This window comes from Hemicordylus capensis, chromosome 1 (assembly GCF_027244095.1).
Source record: "Hemicordylus capensis ecotype Gifberg chromosome 1, rHemCap1.1.pri, whole genome shotgun sequence".
In the NCBI taxonomy this organism is placed as follows: Eukaryota; Metazoa; Chordata; class Lepidosauria; order Squamata; family Cordylidae; genus Hemicordylus; species Hemicordylus capensis.
This window is the reverse complement of record NC_069657.1, coordinates 187,932,549-187,954,041: the sequence shown is the minus strand read 5'-3', so window position 1 is coordinate 187,954,041 and position 21,493 is coordinate 187,932,549. Positions and strand designations below refer to the sequence as shown.

The window sequence follows — 21,493 nt, the reverse complement described above, 5'->3', positions numbered from 1 at the left end:
ACTGCAGAACAGCTGAACACAAATGAGGTTCTACTGTGGACAGGCTTAAATCAGCTAGATGAAGCTGGTGGCTGGCAGTGGTCAGATGGAGCACCCTTGGCCCTGATAAATTGGGGATCAGGTACCCAGTTGTCTTCTTGGATACATTATGGCACTATAATCTTATGGCCTTTGCAACTGAAGTGAAAATATGAGTAGAGCAGACAATAGAGCTTGGCAATGTAGGAAGCAGAAACAATGCCCATAAATGATGCTAAAAATGATGCTATTTCTTGGTCAGTGTTCCTGGGAATTCAGGAGCTTAATATGATTTAGGGGCTCCAACCTGAGCATCAAAATTTTCCATGCATTGAAACTGATATTCCTAGAACATTTGGAACATAATGTACGTGCATATCTTATCTTATGCTAAAGAGGAGCAATCTTGCTGACCCTGTGAGCATTCAGGCCAGACATTGCTGTATATATTTTACATAGTGGCATATTATGAATTATTTAGTGTCGCGGAATAATTAAGGCCATATGCAGTGTTTGTGTTGAATTCTAAGAAATAAACATGAGCTAGAAAAAATCTGGAAACTCAAAGCTTGGTGTTGCTTCATTTTCTTGTATCACACAGTAGCAAGTTTATGCTGAAACCTCTTTGTCATTTTATATACTCTAATAGCAGACTTGCTAGATTATGTGAAAATCTGATTTCAAGGTGCATACAAGAGTTGCACGTACCTGTGTCAAGGTTTAAATTAAGCTGCATACTCTATAGGTGTGCAGTGCATGCACACAATAGGTGCTTTGTGGGAAGTGTTCTGTCCTTCAGCAGAGCACTGGATGCTCCTTCCAAATGAACTGCTACTCATGCAAGGAGGACAACTTGTGGGCCAGTTGTGAATATAACTCTCCTTCCATTCATGGAATGAATTTCCAGGATCCACTGAAGTGCTCCACTGAAGTGCTCCCTGTGTGAGGGTTACCTTTAGCATCCTACACGAACAAAGGGAAAGCTACCTAACCGAGTTTGCTCACTATTTAGGCATGGGTATGCCAACCTATTGTGAAGATTTTCACATAGCCATGTTTGATGTGAAAACAGTCACAGATCTTATATAACTTGTCGTGAGCTAGTAGAGTCCCCTGAATCAGTGAAAATTTCCATCAATGTTACAAGCAGGGAACGTCTAATATATTGCAAAGACTTGTGTTGATGCACTGCTTCTGTGTCCTTTGTTCATAGAGGCATATTCCACCCTTGTGAGATACCTGCCAGTGAGTGTTAGATCACCCAGCACTAGTGTCAGAGAATATGTTTTATCCTCACTGCTACAAGTTCAGCACCTTATTTTTGGCCAAAAGAGTGAATGGAAACCATTCACATGAATGCGCTCAGGGACACCATTAGGATGGTGCTAAATGGCTTCTTATCTCTGCAAACCAAAGACACTAAGATTTATGTGTGATATGTGTGTCTGCATATCCCTATCCTCCTTCTTGTTTATTGGTTGTGTTCTGGTGAGGAGATGTTGGTGGAGTGGGACAAAATGTTTGGAAATGCCTTTTAAATGTAGAGAAGAAAAATCAATATTCTTAGAAAGTGGGCTTTGGAATGCTTTTGGTACACATGTTACTCTAACAAAAATTTATGTTTGCAGATCCCACTGACAGTTCACTTGGGCAACATCGTTGTAAAGTGTTTAACTCAAAAGTACAGCATGACTGGCAAAGTTACTCATGTGAATCTGGATTACCATATGTATGCAAAAAATATTTAAATGCTACTGAACATGAAACATTTGGTGAGTCTCCGCACAGCAACACAATTTGATCTGGGGAGCTTTTCATAACTGGGTCTTTTTTAAATAATAAGGGGACATATGCATTCTGTGTTTTGATGCATCTGGGTTTTAGTCAGTTAATTATTTGGGATTTACAAAACACTGATTGGAAGACAACAATAATTATAAGTACAAATTATGGTTCATACTTTGTTGTTAAATTAATAGGTAAGCTTTGAAACCCAATGAAACACCAAAATATTTCTCTTTTCCCAACAGAACACAAGAAGTATATTCATTTATTTATACTTTTAAAGTGAGAATTTGCTCTACAAAAGAATAATTTTTACTACGTAATGGACGTAACACGCCAACTTTTTATTTTTTATTTATTTGACATATTTTTACATTGCCCAAAACATACATCTCTGGGCGGTTTACAACAAAACAAAATAAATGACAACAGAAAAGTTAAAACATTAGTTAAAACAAAGTAAATGACAGCAGAAAAAATTAAAACATTAGTTAAAATAAATGACAGCAGAAAAAGTTAAAACATTACAACTATTTAAAATGTTAAAACAATGTTTTAAAACAATGTTAAAACTATTAAAACAGTATTTAATTAAAAGCCTGGGTAAACAGATGCATCATTAAAGATATTTTTAAAATTGTAATTGATGGGGAGGCGCTTATTTCAGCAGAGAACTCATTCTAAAACTTCAGGGCACCAGCGGAGAATATTCATCCCCGAGTTGCCATAAGACAAGCTGGTGACAACTGCAGATGGACCTCTCCTGATGATCTCAATGGGCAGTGGGGTTCATATATTTTAACATATGTTTAGAGAATTTTAGAGAATTTTAACATATGTTTAGAGAATGCCATCATAATTTAAAACCACATACAGTGCAGCATTAGGCAAGCAGTAGTGCACCGTCTGTGCTGCTGCATTGTTCAGAAACACAGTATTGATGCAGTTGCACAAGACGGTCAAAAATGGTTGAAATCCAGTTGTGTGTGGAAATATTGGCTGCACAGTTACACAACTGTGTTTGTGCAGTTTTTCAGCAGTTGCACAAGAGGATTCTTGCTCAAGTGCATTGACATTGTATTTCTTACCTATGCAGCAGCATGGGCGGTGTGCTCCTACCCACCTAACTCTGTGTGATGGGGCCATAGTTTCTTATTTATTGTCAGAATCGTAAGCATGTTCCTGAGCAAGTAAATTCCTATGAAACCATTATTCTACCAAATTGAAACATTCTAACACTCTGCAGTGTTTAGAAACTATCTGTGATGCTTAATGTGGTTGCATTATTCACTTTTGTGTTTGACTTAGCAAAGCAGGAGTAGTCATCACTGCATGCCCACAGTGTAGTATGCGCACTGGAGGTGCTAAATTGGTATAAACCAGTGAGACCTACAACAAAATATTGCAGGGTATTCCCAGCCCTTGGAGCCAACATGGAACAGAAGTCTTCTAGTGCTGTTTAGACCTCACTGAGTCTTGAGGGAGTTTCAGGAGCGGGAGACGAAAAAGGCAATGTCTTTTTATATTTTATTGTCATTTGAGTAGGGTTGCCATATTCAAGCTTCCCAAAGCCGAGTGGTTTAATTTGCATATTATGCAAATTATGTGGCAACTAATTTGCATTTTATGTATTTATTTGACAGATCTGTATATTCCCTGCCACCCCGTTCTCTGCCCTCCCATGTGATTGTATCCAGAGTAAAATCCGGGCAATCTGGGCAGCACATTTGAAATCCATGTAAATCTGGGTGGAGGAGCCAAAATCTGGGAGCTACCCTAAATTCCAGGGGACATGGCAAAGCTACGTTTGAGTCACTTCTCCTGCGGTGCTAGCACGACACATTTAGAATTAGCATAGTTATCGATCCCAAATGGAATATTTTATGCTACGTAATGTGTGGGGTGGTTGAGTGTGGGAAAGAGAAAAGGTTTTCTTTTTAATTTCCTTCCTTCTGAAATATGGATGTACATGTTTCATCCTGTGAGCATGCAGGAAGGGGAGTTTTCTTACCTCAGAGCATACCCTAATCTCCCTCTCCGAGATAATTGTGATACGCTGTTATGGTCCTGAGCAGGTCAATTCCCTCTCTTCCGTTCCCTTCCCCCACTGTTTTCCTGTGTTCTTGTCCCTAGAGGACATTTTCAACAATCCATATGACTCAACTAGCCTCTGTCATAGACAATCGATAAACTTGTACAGAGATCAACAGTCTGCCCTCCTAGTTCCTTAAGCTCCGCCCCCCCCCACCCGGAGCAGGAATGAAAGCTGCCTGTAGGAGACAGTAGGGAAAATCAGATTCTAAGCACAGCTGTGTTTGTGCAGCAGCATGTCCCCTCCTCCTAAAACACAAAAAGGTGTAGAAAAGATAAGCGTTCTCCCTCTCTGACAATGAGATGAGCTACTTTAGTATTTTCTTATTTCTATGCCCTCCACAGGTCTTGAGTCATTTGGGATTTTTAAAACATTTCTTGCTCTTTTAATTTACAAATGTATATACTGTTACATATCTGGGGATTCTACTAAGTATGTTTCCGTATTTTCGGGTGGCCCTGTTTATCTTCCTTGGCCATGAGATTGCTTTTAGAGGATATGAGTGTATTAAGTAATGAAAACAAAACACTCTTTAGCTTACTGCTGAGTGTCAAAACATACATTTCTAAAAATCATAATATAAATGCACACATGTTTCATATTTCAGTGGGTACAATCTAGAGACCCCAGGGCAGGGGTCTTTGCTACCTACTGTTAAGAGTGCTAAATGTTCAGTGTAGCTTTTGGATTGTGGCCCATTACAATTCTTTTTCCTTTTTGCCTTTGGGAGATTACTTCAATCACAGCTTCGAAGTTAGTCAATGGTTATTTAAATTTAGCATGCATTTAAAATCATTAGTGTATGCAAAAGAGCAATCAGATTTTTTTTTTCTTGTTCAGAATTGGTTAACCTTTATAATAAGTTAAATCTAAGCTCTCTGAAATCGATAGAAAGATTTCAGTGGACTTTTAATGGAGTCCAAAAGGTGGAAGCATGTATGGATTTACAATATTTGAGAACTTTAGCTATTGATTATAATCACAATATTTTGCATTCTATTGAGGTATTAAAGGTAAAGGTAAAGCGTTCCATCAAGTTGGTGTTGACTCCTAGCAACCACAGAGCCCTGTGGTTTTCTTTGGTAGAATACAGGAGGAGTTTACCATTGCCTCCTCCCGCACAGTGTGAGATGATGCGCATCTTCCTATATTGCTGCTGCCCGATATAGGTGTTTCTCATAGTCTGGGAAACATGCAGGGACGTAGCTATAATTGAACGAAAGGGTTCAAAGAACACGGGCCCCCAGCTCCTGAGGGCCCTCCAGGTCCACCTCTCCCTATTTTCTGCATTATCTTCCTCACACTGGGGGGCCGCCAGAGAGAGTGCTGAACACGGGCCTCCTCTCCCCTAGCTACGCCCCTGGAAACATGCCAGCAGGGATTCGAACTGACAACCTTCTCCTTGTTAGCCAAGCATTTCCCCACTGTGCTACTTAAGGTTTATATCTAAGTCCTTAAGACTTGTTTTATTTTTTTAGCTAATGTTCTGATTGATAGGTCTCAATAAAGATTGACCTTTTCAGCATATTATTTACATATTTACAAGCAAAATGCCTGCAAGGATATATGTCTGTCTGTCTCTCTGTTTCTCATATATGTATGTGTGAGTAAGGAATAGAGAATTGTTCATTTTAGTAATGCTGCCTTGTTTTTATACTTTTTAATTGATAAGATTCATGGAAATTTTATCCTACTAACTGTGACTATAATTGGTATCCACACAATCGTTATTGCTATAAACTTCATAAAGAAGAAAAGAACTGGAGTGAAGCTTTACTTTCCTGCCAGGATGATAACAGCACACTCATTAGCATAACCTCTTTGGCTGATGTAGAGATGCTCATTAACCTTCTTGAATATGGTGAGTTTTCATAATTAGTTCATTCTGAACATTATTTTAAGGTACCGGCAGTTTGAAGCAGCCACCATGGATTTCTTTATGTCAATCCATCTCAAGGTCTAGAGGACCCCTGCCTGCCTGGTTGTTTTGTCCCATATTCTACATTAATATGCTGACATAAACATCAGTGTGGTGTGACAAGCTGTTACTGAGAAAATGGCCAAGGAAAGGCCTTTGATGTGCAGGTGGTACCTCAGCTACTTAAAACTTCCATCCACAATAATTTTATCTAAAGCCACAGTCCATGATATATATATATATATATTTATTTATTTATTTATTTATCACATTTGTATTCCACTCTTCCTCTAAGAAACTCAGGGTGACTTACACAGGCTATATATTTTTATCCACACAACCCTGTGAGATAGATTAGGTCAAAAGATAGTGACTTCCCCTGTAAACTTAATGTGGAAATGAAGTTACACCCAGTAAATTTCATGTAGAAATTTCAGTCTGAGGCCACTTTATGCATCAGCAGCATGGTAACCATTTTGTCTGTGACTTCTTCTTACACCATGTTGAGCTATAATTTGGAAAGCAGTTTCTCGGTTGTCCCCATTTATATGCTCCAGGCCTCCAAACACCAGTATGTAAGTATAGGAGAGAAGGGCCATAGGGAAGCAGCATCTGCCACTGCTGTGGTAACATATGAAAAAGTTCTGAGTTTCCCATGCGCAGGCTCTTGCCATTCTACTACATTGGCTGATGGTCAGAATTGAAAATCAGGCACAGGCATGCCTATTTGTAAGTTGCTTTTCTTTCTTACACTGATTCACCTGTGTATTCCAGAAATGAGCCATAGCATGGTATTGGTCAGTTTTTTATTTCCATCTCTAGTTACATGCAGAGGACTGCATACGAAAGATTACTGGCCGACATCCTAACACTGTGTCTGTGCAGCCAAGGAAGCATGTGTGCAGCTACTGGGTTTCCAAGTAAAGCAACATGGGCACTTGCATGGCGAGGAATTTTCACTGATCTCCCCTTCCCTCTGAGCACTATGTGCCACCTGCAGATAAGTCCCTGAGGGTTTCCTTTGCTGCATGGATACACCGTTAGTCAGGATATCAACCACTGTTTTCATTATATTATAGGGAACAGGATAAGCCAATCAATCAATCTTTATTACGGTCATAGACCAGCACAGATAAGCCAAATAAGTCATTACAATATTTCAAGCCAACGTTGCCTAGTGAAAGCGAATGCAGCTTCACCGAACTGTACCTGGGATCGTGGAGAAAGCTTGATAAGTCTGAAAGACTGCTTTTTCCCCATAGGAGAAAGTTGGTCTAATTAAAAATATTACATATCTGCATTTTCTCTTGTTACTACCTATTAGGCAGATCAGATAGTCTCCCAGGTGAGGAAACTAAGAAGAGTGGGAAAGTTCCTACTGCTTCCAAGTAATTAAAGCAACTAGAATTGTTTCTACACTAACCCCTCCCTTTGAAACTGCTGTCATATAATTGCAATCCACTGTTTTCTGTGATGTTCTCCCATTGTTTGTTAGACCTGATCTGTGGTGACTTTTATTACAAAAAAGCAATACAATTTATATTTTATTAAGCACAGATGCGGTACTAGTCTGTCCAGGATAGACAGGCAAAACATGTTAAAGGTTTTTCAGGGCTCCCATGCCTTTAAGTAAAATACTCCCTCTTTGCACCTTTAACCCATTCCATTGCTTCCTGCTGATCCTGGCTGGTGGTTTAGTGATGAATAAACCCCTTAACTGTATAATAGCCTCCAATGTCATTCTGTTCCTGTGGTAAATTAATGACTAAAATTTGAGCCATTTTTAAAGGTACTATCAATCAAAACATTATCTGGTTTATCTAAATCATCTTAAAATGCATTTAATTATATACTATAGAAAATGTCACGGAAACTTGGATTGGACTAAGCAGTAATAAGACCCCAATTGAGTTTGAATGGTCTGATGGATCTGCAGTAACCATCAGTAGCTGGCACAAACAAGAGCCAAATATCCATCAGAGAAAAAGCCAGCTTTGCGTTTCAGCTCAACAACATGTATGTTTTCTTTTCTTTTTCACTTTTTTTTAAAAAAAGGCAAATATTGTTGTCTCACCATCTTGGATCTTTCCTTTCCTTTCTACATTAATGTGTAGTGCCTTGAAAGGGAAATTTGTTCCTTAAAAAGTATATTCTAGAGTTCTGCTTTATTTGGTGACACTGTTCTTATATTGCTCTTTTGCATATATAGGTGGATCTCATTCTCCGTTGGGGTTCTGTTCTGGCCTAAAACTGCAGATAACATATCTGCGGATGAGACCTTGAGTCAGAAATTTCCTTGAATGGAAATTGGGAGGTTAGGTTCCTCAAGGTTAAAAAAGAGTGAAAAAGCAGGAAGGAGTAAAGTACTATACCATGCTGTCCAGGTCTCCAGCCATTCAGCAATGCCCCCCTCCCAACAGCAATTCCTCCAATTTTCCACGAAAAATTATGGGAATTTTTTTTTTAAGAAAGAAAGAAAAAGCCACAAAATTGCTCTGTTCTGCAAAATGGTGGCCAGAAATGACATCGGAAGTCATTTCCTGCCACCTAGGTAGGCAAATTTTGCCTGTTTTAGAATTGTGGATAACAAGGTCGGGGCTCCATTCCTCAACTGTGGATGTGCGAAACCGTGGGTGCCGGGGCCGCAGAAAATGAGGGCCAGTTAACAGAGTTCTATGCCTTGAGAGCTGCCTTGCCTATCCAGTTCAAACCTGCTGCCAACCACACAACATTCTCTCATTCTTATAAGTGATTTTTTTCTTCCACCCCCTAAAATTCTCACTCCCGTTCTTATTTTATCTTGCATTTTCTCAGGTATTTGCATCCTCTGTCTTTGTCCTCTCTTTTCTTCAGGAGCAGAGGCTATTTTCCCTAGCCCTTTATCTGCTCTTCTTTGGTTTCTCTGTCATTTGTCTCCCATAGTTCCTGGACTCTTTTTCCGCCTAGCCTCATGGCTTTCCAGTGGCCCACACAATTGTTTCTGTCTAAGGAACCTCTGACACTAAGCTTATTAAAATTAGAGGCTATTCTGAAATAATGAAGTTGCTTAGTCTAATTTTTGGTTTTTGGTTTTGACTAGGAGGCGCACTGGAAAGTTAAAAGTTGTGAAGACAAATACGTTTATATTTGTAAAAGAGGAGGAAACGCTGGAAATTCTATTTCTGAAGTGGAATCGGGCTGTCCAGAGGTAAATCTCTCTTACAATGCTTTCTTTGAAATAGTAATATTGTATGTATTTGAATAGATTTGGACAGAGTTCAAGCATATTTAGAATGTCACACTTTTTCACATTTAATGAATTAAAATTCCAGTTTCCAAAATATATTTTGTTGCTATAGATGTCTTACATGTGTTCATTGAAAGGTTTATTATTACAGGATTGATACCCAAATCTAGCGTCTGGAGAGAGTGTCTTGTATATATGAACATCCTATGTATGCATATGTTCCACATTCATTTTAATAGAAGGGGCACAACCATGTCCCTCCTCACTGAAGTGAATGGGAAAGCCCCTTATGCAAGAGCTCTGTGTGTTCACATTGGAGAACCTATGGCTTGATATAAAAAGGCTTTCCTTGCATTGCATTGAGCTCCTTTTGTGGATCACTTGTTTTGCCTGAAGTTTGCCTGAAGTTCCCCTATCTTCTACATCAAAAGGCAATGTGCCTTGTAGACCATCTGTGCAAATAATGACTGTTACATAGATCCTTGATGCACAGATGGACATTTATGGTTTTCTAGTGAAATGTCAGGGCTGAAAACATCTATATCTTTAAAATGCTGAATTAACTTTTTACATTTCTGACACGCTGAATTGACTGTTTAAATTGCTGCACAAACATTCCATTCGTGAAATGAAAAGGACTCTGGGAATAACTGGCAATTATTTCCCTTTTTAGAATTGTATTAATTTTGCTCACATGCTCTCCCTCTTTGTCTGGGTGGGTGGGTGGGCGGAGAGCCATATTTTTATTCAAGGGCAAAGCTTGAATATTTGTAGGATTTGATCCTGTTGGAATCCATAGGAATGCAACTAATATTTATATACCACTTTTCAACAAAAGCTCCCAAAGCAGTATACATACATACCTAGATTTTAAAAAATGGTTTCCTGTCCCCAAAGGGAAATTAACTTTAAAAAGACACCAACAACAGCCACTGGAAGGATTCTGTGCTGGGGATGGATAGGGCCAGTTGCTCTCCCTCTGCTAAATAAAGAGAATCACCACTTTTAAAAGGTGCCTCTTTGCTCAGTTAGCAGGATCCATGAGATCCATGGCCCTTGTGTCTGACAAGACATAGGGAGTAATGCAGAAACACATTCAATAGTAGGTTGTACTGTGACAGACTTACCTGTTTACAAAGCCAGTTCCAGATTTTAGGAGGTTCTTTGCAAACAATCCTCCATGGGCTTGGGGAGGGTCATTCCTCCTCCTCCATCACCATCACCACCACCACCACTACATGGTACAGAGAGGAAGCAGAGTGCTCTATCTGTGTTGAACATAATGTGTGAATAACTGTACCTGTGCATAGATCTGTACCTGTGTACATTGTACACAGTTTTAAACATAATGTGTGAACAGGGCTACATTTTAGCTACAATTTTGAACTCCATGAGTCTGTTGTGGAGTAACAACCCATTCCAGTGTTCACTGGCAATCTGCTGTGCTCACAGCTGTCAACCTCCTGCAATGCTGTACAGTGGGAATGCAGACATTTTCCTGACATGGCACTGAATGAGGAAGCCATTCACATGCATCAAAACTTGCCACTTGAGCTTGAAAATTTCTTTATGCACATGGGCCTTCTGGACTGCAATATTTTGTCTTACTGAAAAATGTTCCCTCCATCTGTAGTTTATATAGCTACAAGTTTAGCAGAAGTTAGGGTTTCAAAATCTGAGATTTGGGTTTAAATGCTTTTTGGTTTTTATTAATGATTTAAAATTATCATTAATTATTAAATATCATTAGCTCTTCTTTTTCTCCTCATTTGTAGCATCCTCATTTGGAAGCTTTAGCAGTTCTTGGTTTCAGACATATATATGCTTGGGAAACTATCTTGCTTACTTGCCTTTGTTTTTTAATCATTCCTATATTCCTGACAAATTCATAATTCCATATCTTATGAGACATTGCAGCAAAGTGCCCTTTGCTCAGTTGGCCATATGCCATGTGTTTTTATTACTAACTCAACAACTGTTTTTTCTTTCCTAATCTAAAAACTGCTAACAGAGGGCAAATGTTTTGCTTCTAAGGTCAAATTCCTTAAGCTAGCTGTCTAAACACTAAAGCAGTGATAATCTAAGCACTTTTCCTAAGCCAGCTTTTGGAATGGCATTATGAAGCTGTCAGATGCTTGATGAGGAAGAAGGGAAGAAATGTTGCTTATGAAGCTGACAGTGTTTGGGTTATACCAGGGTCATACTTATATAGCATTGTTTGAAATGTCAGCATTTTATACCAGAAACCCGGCCCACAACCAATTAAACCAGCTTAGGCCATCAACTCCATGGGGAAATAAATTAGTTGATTGAACTGAGTTGAAACACATTTAACTTGGTGATGCTTCACATAATCAATGTTTCTGCAGCAACTATGTGTCAAGTCAGCTCTGTGACTTAGTATCCAGAATCATAGCTAGCTCTAAACATGGAAACCTATAGTACAGCAGAATTTCTGATAAGGATCTGTTTTGTATTGAGTCAGACCAACAGGGTGTCATCTGGTATTTTTACCCTTTTACCCAAGTTGTGTCTGCCTGCTCTATGATTTAGAAAGCATGTAAATAATATCTCCATAACATTATGACCACAAAATGGGGCACCCCAATCTGTCACAATAAGAAAATGTTTCTTGTCAATATCAAGGATATTTCTGATTGACTATTCTTCCTCATTCATTTGTTTTATACTTCAACTCAGATGTAGCTTTTAGAACTTTCCTACTCATCCAATTTATATAATTCTCTACCTGGACCACCAGAAGTAGTGTCTATTTTACAGAATAATAGCTGGCTTTGTTTTCCACATATTAGAATTGGTATACTTCTAAAGTTAGTCCACCGCTCTGGGCAAGGCCAGACACCCATCTGCATGCCAAAAGTCATCCTTTTTGTTTGGTTAAGGGCTGACACCCATCTGCTGCCCCATATTAATAAAGTGACATTCCCATTCATATCCTGAAGGTCAGCCCAGAACCTAAGAACATAAACAACCCAACTGGATCAGGCCCAAGGCCTATTTAGTCCAGCATCCTGTTTCACACAGTGGTCTACCAGATGCCTCTGGGAAGCCCACAGGCAAGAAGCATGCCTTCTCTCTTGCTGTTGCTCCCCTGTAATTGGTATTCAGAGGCATCGTGCCTCAGAGGCTGGAGGTGGCCCATAGACACTAGACTAGTATTCATTGATAGACGTGTCCTCCATGAATTTGTCTAAGCCTTTTAAAGCCATCCAGGCTGGTGGCTATCACCACATCTTGTGGCATAGATTAACTATGCGCTGCGTGAACTTCCTTTTGTCAGTTCTAAATTTGGGCAAGATCATATCTTGAAAGTCACCTTTGGATATACTATACCTTTGGGTACAATGAGATGTCCATATACACCCTAGAATTCACCAGTCTCCATTCCTGAAGCCAAACCCCAATATGCTCCACAGAAAGTCATCCCAAACCTCTGGCCAAAGCCAGACATTCATTTACATCCCAATTGTCACCCTAAACATTTGACTGAGGGAAGATGTCCATTTGAACCCCAAAAGCTACCTTATGTGTCTGGGCAAAGCCAGACATACATTTGTACCTCAAAAATTACCTCAATTCCTTTGGCAGAGGTCAGATGCCTATCTAAATCCCAGTAATCCATTGTTAGCTGGTCTTGTAGTAGCAAGCATGAATTGTCCCCTTTGCTAAGCAGGGTACACCCTGGTTTGAATTTGAAAGGGCAAACATGTGTGACCACTGCAAGTTATTCCCCTTAAAGGATGGGGCCACTCTGGGAAGAGCACCTGCATGTTTGCATGCAGAAGGTTCCAGATTCCCTCCCTGGCATCTCCAAGATAGGGCTGAGAGAGACTCCTGCCTGTAACTTTGGAGAAGCCATGGCCAGTCTGTGCAGTCAATACTGAACTAGATGACTTGGTTCAAGGCAGCTTCCTACTTTTCTGTGAAGCTGAGATCCTGACCTCCAAGTTCTAGTGATTTCTCTCCATTCTTTATCAACAGCATCTTCCTATTTCACCTTGTCTCAGGTGAATTACTGATGTCTCCAAGTTCATACCAAGTTTCTTTGCTCACCGTCACTCTTCTCTACTGCTTTCGAACTCCTAGTCTGGTCTCCTAGGCAACAGAAGGTTCAGCTTTGATCATCTACACCAACCAAGAAGCTATTCAGCTTGAAACAGAAAAGTCTGTCCTAACCTTAGCTGAGAGGAAATGTTTTTTTTTTTTAAGGGGGTAACTTCATAGCCATAAAAGTTTCTAATCTGCTAAAAAAAAAACACCTTGGTGAAAACTTAACACTGAAGGTTACAGAACTGGCTAAGGGGTCTGTGGGAAATAACATAGCAGAAAATACTGTCTAACATGCAGCCTTTAAATTTCATATTCCTTTAAACCAGTTTTAAAATCAAAGGCCAGTTTTAAAAATCAAAGGCATATGTGCAAAGCCAATATATGTGTAATCCCCAAACCAACATAACAAATTCAAGCTTACCATAAACAGCAAACTCCAGATCTTAAAATCACAAACAATACCAGCCCTCCTATCTACAAAATAAGAGGGGGAAACCTGTTAAAATGGGATGTTGAATACGATTTAATAGTCTTGTACTGAGTAGTAGCATCATAGTCTCACTGCAAGATACAATAATATTTTGGCAGCAACATCATTGTGGAAATGACATGGGGGAAAGGGAGCAATACGCTTCAGGTGTCTTACCTTTAGCTAGTTCTGCTAATTCATTTACAAAGAAAGGTAGCAATATCTAAACCAGGGATTCTCAACCTTGGGTCCCCAGATGTTATTGGACTTCAGCTCCCATAATCCCCAGCCCCAGTGGCCTTTGGATGGGGATTATGGGAGTTGAAGTCCAATAACATCCGAGGACTCGACGTTGAGAATCCCTGATCTAAACTATGTAAACTTTTCCTCCCTGGAACTGCCTTTCAGTTATTTATTAGAATGATGTTTTCATGATCCTTATTTCAAAATACTAGAGGCAGTGGAGTAAAAGGTACCTGAGGAAGACCTGACAGGAAGACATTAATGTGTTTATTCTTGCACATATATGTGTATATGCTTTTGCACACCCAAGCCCCAATAAAGACAAGACATATGTAATTGGATGAAACTAGGGACACTTTATAACAAGAACCTGCAACAAGGAATTGCTAATTAGAGTGCGGGAACCCCCAATGTGGGTCAGTCTCGAAAGGAGGACTGCCCACAACAGGGCAAAGGACTGGGTGTTGATTCAGCCCGGTGCCAAGTCTGGACAACTTTACAACCACGAGGCTTTAACCCCTCTGAGGGTAGGCCAACCAGCCACACCCAGGCCGCAAAACTATGAGTTCTGGGGGCCAGCCAGCCTCCGAGTAGGGGTGGATCCCAGCCCAAGGGCCTCAAAACCTGCAAGGGCTATCCCTAGGCTTGCGTACTCACCTTAAATGGTCCTCTAGTCAGACACTGAACAAAACAACCTACCCCCACCAGCACTCACCTGAAAGTGATCAAACTTCTAACAATGACAACCCTACAACGCATCAATGAGAAGTAGGTGAAAAAAGGCCACTCCCACAGCCAATCAGGTGTGACCCAAAACATTCCTACTTGGCCCCAAAAGGCGATCGGATAACACTCACTGAAACGGGAAGGTGGGGTGGGTGCTTTGCCCCCAGAGCAGGGATCCTCAACGTTGGGCCCCCAGATGTTAGTGGACTTCAACTTCCATAATCCCAAACCCCAGTGGCCTTTGGTTAGGGATTATGGGAGTTGAAGTCCAATAACATCTGGGGGCCCAACGTTGAGGATCCCTGCCCTGAGCAACTGAGAGAGATTGAAAGGGAGCCGGTCGCTCAAGGAGCTGCTCCCCCGCTTCTTTTGGCCTGCACAAGACATGTGCCTTGGAGCCAAAATGTCAGGCCCCGTGCCTGTTTCTGGGGCCAGGTGCATAGCTCCACCCCCTCCCCGTACTACCACAGAATGCAGTTGCGGGGGTCGCTTTTTAGTAGAACTCTGTCCTGTGTAAAGTACATGTCTTCAGTATATATGTATACTTAGGTGCTGATATTATACATAACCTTTTCCAGTCTTTCCAGCTCCTAGTGGTCTGGGGATGTTAGAAAAGAGTGGTGTTGCTTTCCCCTGAGCTCAGTTGTGAGGTGGGCATGCTCCCCACACTCCAGCTGTCTCTCTAGGACAGGGCTGCTCAACTTCGGCCCTCCTGCAGATGTTGGCCTACAATTCCCATAATCACTGTAGCTGGGGATTATGGGAGCTATAGTTCAAAAACAGCTGGGGGCCCTAAGTTGAGCAGGCCTGCTCTAGGAGATATAGTTGATTAAATTAAACATTTATAGAACGACTATGATTATTTTTATTAGTTAATAATGGATTGAACTCTATTACAAAGATTAAAATTAAAAATTACCTGCAACTATAATGTTTAACTCTTAATTGGTAAAAAAAAAAAATATCAGTGTTGTTTGAGAAACTACTATATGAAGTTACTTTCACAATTCTGGTTTTTGGGATTGAATGCTGCAAATCCTTTACTTTAGTAGTTCCATTCTGGGCCTCCTGCATTTAGGTTCCCTATGGGGCTTGAGATCTGATCATCACCAGAGTGCAGCCAGATGTAAATTCCACCTTCTTCAATTTAAAAGGATGGCCTCTCTTTTAAAATATGCAAAGGCTAGCATTTAATTCAGTTATGGGCTTCTTGTTATTGCAACATGAGGTTATAATGTACTGCACTGAACAGAAATCCCACACAAGGCCTACTTCAATTAATTTAGGGGTCTCCAGTAACATTTCAGTATGTATTTGATACAGTTAATTAAGTTTAACTGTTTCAATTTGGGGCTGTTTCAGATTATAGAATTTTTGAGTGAATAAAGTCATGACAGTGCCAGCAACAGTCTGGAATATGCTGGGATACCTGTCTTCCAAGGATGCTGATTTAAAGTGTCTTTAGTTGTCACACTTCTTCAAGTGTTTAGAAAAATAAAATGAATGTGAGCCTGTATCATATGCTGTATTTAAAACTATATGGATCATCCTATGTGTATTCAATTTTAACAATTTTCTGCAAGATGAAAATGTTATCCCATTCAAGGCAAAGTTTTAGACACTTTTAATTAAGCCTATGCTCAACTATTTCACTGAAATCACTGGGACCTAAAAGGGTTCAGTGCTAACCAGTTTGTGTTATCTGCATTGTTTATGTAGATGGGCATTATAGTTGCATGATTAATAGTTAAGTGGATGTACAAAGAGGGGACACCTCTCTAGAATCTATTTGGGCATCTTTCAGATAATTATGTTCAGGTATGTGCATGTATATGTGTACTATACATAACAATAACTCTAATGTTTATTTTTTGAAGGGATGGGAAAGGCATGGTGGATATTGTTACAATATCAACAAAACCCCTCGAAGCTTTGAACATTCATCCAGTGGCTATTACTGTCCCTCCCTTGCAACAGTAATGAGCAGGTAGCTAATTTTACTGGACAATATAAACATAATTTTTTAAAAAAGATATTTTAATTCTCCAGTGCTACTGCAGTAGAAAATGAAATAACCAATTATGATACTGGTTTAAATCTAAGATCAATTGCTAGGTCTGTTTAAAGTCAAACATTCGGTTTGTCATTACTTAAATCAAGATAAAACTGGATAGAATTCCTCAGTTACTTGTAACTGGATAGCTCAGTGACATGGCAATATTCATGCATGCCTGCATTCTGACATTTTAATTCCTCTTGTGTTTATTTACAGAATCTTCTTTGCAGGAAGCAGTGAAGTGCTTGCTAACAATCCTGATAAATATGTACTCGTTGACTCCACAGGCAGCTATTTAATGTAAACTGTAAGGATTGTTAGTTGTACTTTAATGGCCATTTTACAGCATGAGGAAACAATAAGAAGAAAATAAAGCAGACATTTTTTTATTCACTGCACTTTATTCTCATTGGATTAAGTCCCTAAATGGTCCTGGTATTGAATGTTTAATTATGTCTAAAAGATGTGGGACTAGATAAGTGTATAGAGAACAAGTCTATCAATGTGTATTAGCCAATGATAGCTAAGTGGAACCTACAGGTTCAGAAGTGGTATTCCTCTAAATCCCAGTTGCTAGAAGGTAGAGAACAGCAGGAGAGGGTTATTGCCTTCATGCCATGCTGGTTCTTCCCAGAAAGATATGGTTGGTCACAGCTGGAAACAAGTTGCTGAACTAAATGGACCCTTGGTCTGATCCAGCAGGGCTCTTCCTATGTTCTTAAATCTCAAACTGAAAAACTATTTTTGCATATGTGAATATGCAAGTTGGGCTAGGGTTAGGGTTGGCTATAGCAGACATGTAAGCAGAGTGCACTGGACATTCTACATTTGAGTTTTGATGGTTTCCTTTGAATGGTGTCAAATCTCTCTCTCTCTAACTGTTTGTCTTATCCTTAAAAATAAATAATCAGTTTTCAAAATATGTAATCCAGTGGCATAGCCACCGTTGGACAAAGGGGGGGGGGTCAAATGTCCCTGGGCTTCTGGGTTTGAGGAGCCACCACAGCACCCCCTTGCCCCTCCCCCAGGGCACCTTCTTGTCCTCTTCCTGCACCCAGCTGGTGAACCAAGCAGTAAGAACGAGAAAAAGAAAGAAATCACCCAGCCAGCAAACAAGTGCTGACCTGGGGAAGAGAGAGAGAGGCTGTGTGGCCCCTTCCAAGGGCATGGCTGGCAAACATGTGCAGCCATAGGCGAGGGGCTGTTGGCTGGATTCTCTTCCCAGGCCACCAGCAAGCTCTCTAAGTTTCTGGTGTAATCCATGCTTCCTACAAAGACTCAGCCTAACTTCCTCATAAGAACAGCAGTTAACATCCAGACTAACGCTGTGTTGGTGGGTGTTGCCAATCTCTGCTTTTCTCTGAAGCCCTCTGTGCTTGCATCACACAATACTCAGGGACATATTTTCAGGAGGTACAGTGGGGAGATGGGAAGGGGAGATGGGTGGAAATCTGCACCAAACCACCAGCCCAGTGTTAGTTTTTGATGTCAATCAGCAATATTACAATCTAAAAATTAGTCCATAAGAAGTACATAAAATATAATACAATTAATAATTGAGGGATTTGTTGCAACAGTAGATTTTTGCCCAGAAGTTCTTTTAGTGTCACAATGGTGGACTTTTTATGCAGGCTTGCCCTGGCATTTCCAATTGGTCCATGCCACTGCAGGAATCTAAGAAAACATCAGGGGTCTTGTGTAAGAGTGTGCTTGTGCAAATACTTAAACTATTGCACATGACATTAGAAACAATGCAAGTTGTGCTCCTGAAGAGTGTGTGCAGTGGTTTAAGTATTTGCACAAGAGCAGTTTTGTGCAAGACCACTGGCATTTCATTAGATGCCTGCAGTAGCATGAACTAATATGAAATGTCAACGTAACATGTTAGCCACTGACCGGATAGAAAATTATGACTGGAGCTTGACAAACCTCAAGATAAAGTATGTTTCAGAGTTGTAGAACAGCCACCAGTCATGCTTTATATTGCTCTTACTTGATGCAGTGATAATAAAAAGGCTTTTGCAGTTGATTTTAGGGATCATAATTGGAATTATGAAAAGAGGCGGTCTCTTAGGTGTCTAAAGCCAAATCATTTAGTGCCTTACAGTTTAAAACCAGCATCTTCCATGGTACAAGCATGACACAGTGATGACATCCAGCACATAGCTTTTCTTGTAGTGATTGACTGATTGATTAAGTACTGTCAAAGCGGTGTTGACTCTTAGTGACCACATAGATAGATTCTCTCCAGGATGATCTGTCTTCAACTTGGCCTTTAAGGTCTCTCAGTCGTACATTCATTGCCGTTTTTCTTGTAGTAGAGGACCAAATAAGTGGTGTCCTTTTGCAAGCTTGTTTGTGGGACCCAGAGTCTGCTTTAATTTCAGCATGACAGCCCACTGTTTGTGCCACTGCAGTTAGTTCAGCCTCCGTGCTTAATTTGTTCTTATGGAATGTATTCACCTTCATCACGTGGTTCTTAGGAAAGTCTGCTTCCTTTGAGTACTTCTTTTCTACATTGATCAAAAGGATGAATAAGAAATGCCTACTAAATGGTGATATAAGGAATCTGGTGATTTGAATTTTTATCCTTTTATTTTTATTCTTATCCTTCTTAAAGGTTTGAACAAAGTTTTCTCAACAGCATGATTCATAATATAGGGAAAACGGATAACATGTATTTCTGGATAGCACTACAAGATCTGAACAATACCGGGGAATATACTTGGCCTTCTGAAGATGGAGATCCCCATCTTATGACCTATACAAACTGGAACAAGTATCAGCCAAGTGAGTTGTATCTTTTATTGATGCTCTTATTCTTATTTTATTCTTGAGGCAAATTAGCCACTGTTCTGACTTTTCTGTCTGCCTGCATGATTTGTATTATCAAGATGTCTTAATTGGGGCCCGACTGCAACATTAACAATTAACACTTTCCTAATATTTTCCTAATAGCATCTTATTGAAGTTGAATAAATTCCATAAGGTCAAAAAATTGTTTAGCTTAAGCTGAATGGTAAGTTAAGTTCGGTTGAGGAAAGGAGAGCCTTCCCCCAACTAATATAATTAATCAAGCTAGAAAACTTAAGCAAAGAAGGTAGAGCAGGTGATCTTTTCATCTTTTATACTGTTCTCATTCCTTTCTTAGCAGACTCTTGCTAGATATACATAGCAAGATCTGAGCAGGTATATCTGCATTTCACCACACCCCACACTCATCTGCTGAATCTGTTCTTATAGTTAGCAGCTCATATCCTTACTTACCTGAGTAGCAATTACTTGTGGGAAAGAACTTTTGCTAGACTCACTACTAAAACTGTGTTGTGGGTATTTGCACAGCTGGCAGGCTGATAAAGCTTATTTTGTGTTGGTTATTTTGGTTTTGCACATCTGCAAGATTGCTATTTGTCTACATGAGACAGCATTGTGACCATGAGCCCTTTCTCATGATCAGTGAGAAGGGCTTGAGGGCGGGCAGTGGGGAAGGCTGCTCAAACTTACCTTCCCCGCAGATGATCCGTCAGTCTTTGCTGGGTGCACTCTCAGATGACCCTTCACTGGCCCAGGCAGCATGGAGAGTCAGGGGCCAGGATGCATCGTCCTGGCCATAATGCACCAGAAATCCCATAATGCACCGTACTAGTACACTGTGCATTGTGGGCATGCCAGCAGTGACAGGTGGTGCTTAAGCGGAATGGTAAGGTAAGCATGGGTGGGGAAAGGAGAACCTTTCAGCACCAGCTAAAAGCTGCCAGCAGAACAGACAACTGAGAAAATGGGGCTAAGGGAACGCCAGCTCCCTTAACCTCATTTAGGAGGCTGGCTCCACAGGCAGGTTTGCCGCTGAAGCGGTGCTGGGATCGGGCATGATCCCGGTGGTTCTTATGATCACCCAAGCCCGGGCTTGGCTTCCTTAGACTAGTCTTGGCTGCGTATGCAAACATCCTCTATATTTCTCTTTGTTTGGGGCCTCTGTAAGATAATGCGTGATAATTTAAGGTAGCATCATTTGCAGCTCTGTGACTTGTTATTTTATATATACTTGAAGGACAAGCATGCCTGGTTTATGAGGAGCATGGTTTCTTTGGCCTTCAACAGTGACCTCTACTGGTTAAGTACAGGGAGAATATTAACAAGCTTCAGGGACACTGTTATTTGGTGCTTTCACAGCCTTTAAGACAACTAGGCTGTTACTTTATAATTTCTCAGTAGGAGAGAGTTTTTGGGTAAATTGTAATGTGGCAATAGAGATACAAGTTTCATGTGCATCTCAGCATTACTGCTAAAGATCATTTTTATAGCACAGTTCCCTAAATCCTTGTTACATCCCAGTAGAAAACTGACTTTCCCAGTAAGTGATCATCTCTGTAGCAGACAGGGTGGGCAGAGAGAAAGGCAGGAGAAGGCACTAGGATGTGTCACATTGATAATGGCCAAACACAGAGTTGTTTTTACAGCATAAGTTTAGTGGCCAAACACAGAGGTATTTTTTGCAGCATAAGTTTAGTGGGTGCAATTTACACCATGTATACTAAAGTCCTAGTGGTACCTACACCAAAGTTCTAAAAGGTTTTTGTACAGTTACTTTACATGAAGTGCTGGCCAGTTTAATTTTCATTTACCACTTACCTGCAGTGTAGTGGTAATACAGACATTCCCTTGTATTCCAGCTGGGAGAGGCTTTTCTAACCCAATGAAAGAAGTAATGATATTTATCCCTTAGGATCCATAAAGGAGTAATATTTGTTCTTCTGTAAAGCCGTGTTATTTAGATAAAGCCATGCTATCTTTGTGGATCTTGAGACTGCAGCAACAATTCATTTTATTTAGAATTAGTTTTCTTTCTCTGTCCAGCATAAGTTTTTATTTTAGTTAATAGACAACAA

At 40.2% G+C, this 21,493-nt stretch overlaps 1 protein-coding gene across 1 annotated transcript in view; it reads left to right on the top strand.

Annotated features, from left to right (window-relative positions):
- PLA2R1 (phospholipase A2 receptor 1) overlaps nt 1-21,493 on the top strand; it is a 107,272-nt gene that overhangs the window by 11,073 nt on the left and 74,706 nt on the right. Inside the window, exons 7-13 of the mRNA XM_053299248.1 lie at nt 8-121; nt 1,647-1,790; nt 5,568-5,756; nt 7,672-7,829; nt 8,893-9,000; nt 16,426-16,535; nt 19,225-19,394. Coding sequence (XP_053155223.1) covers nt 8-121; nt 1,647-1,790; nt 5,568-5,756; nt 7,672-7,829; nt 8,893-9,000; nt 16,426-16,535; nt 19,225-19,394 — 993 coding nt within the window. The remainder of the gene's footprint in view (nt 1-7; nt 122-1,646; nt 1,791-5,567; nt 5,757-7,671; nt 7,830-8,892; nt 9,001-16,425; nt 16,536-19,224; nt 19,395-21,493) is intronic.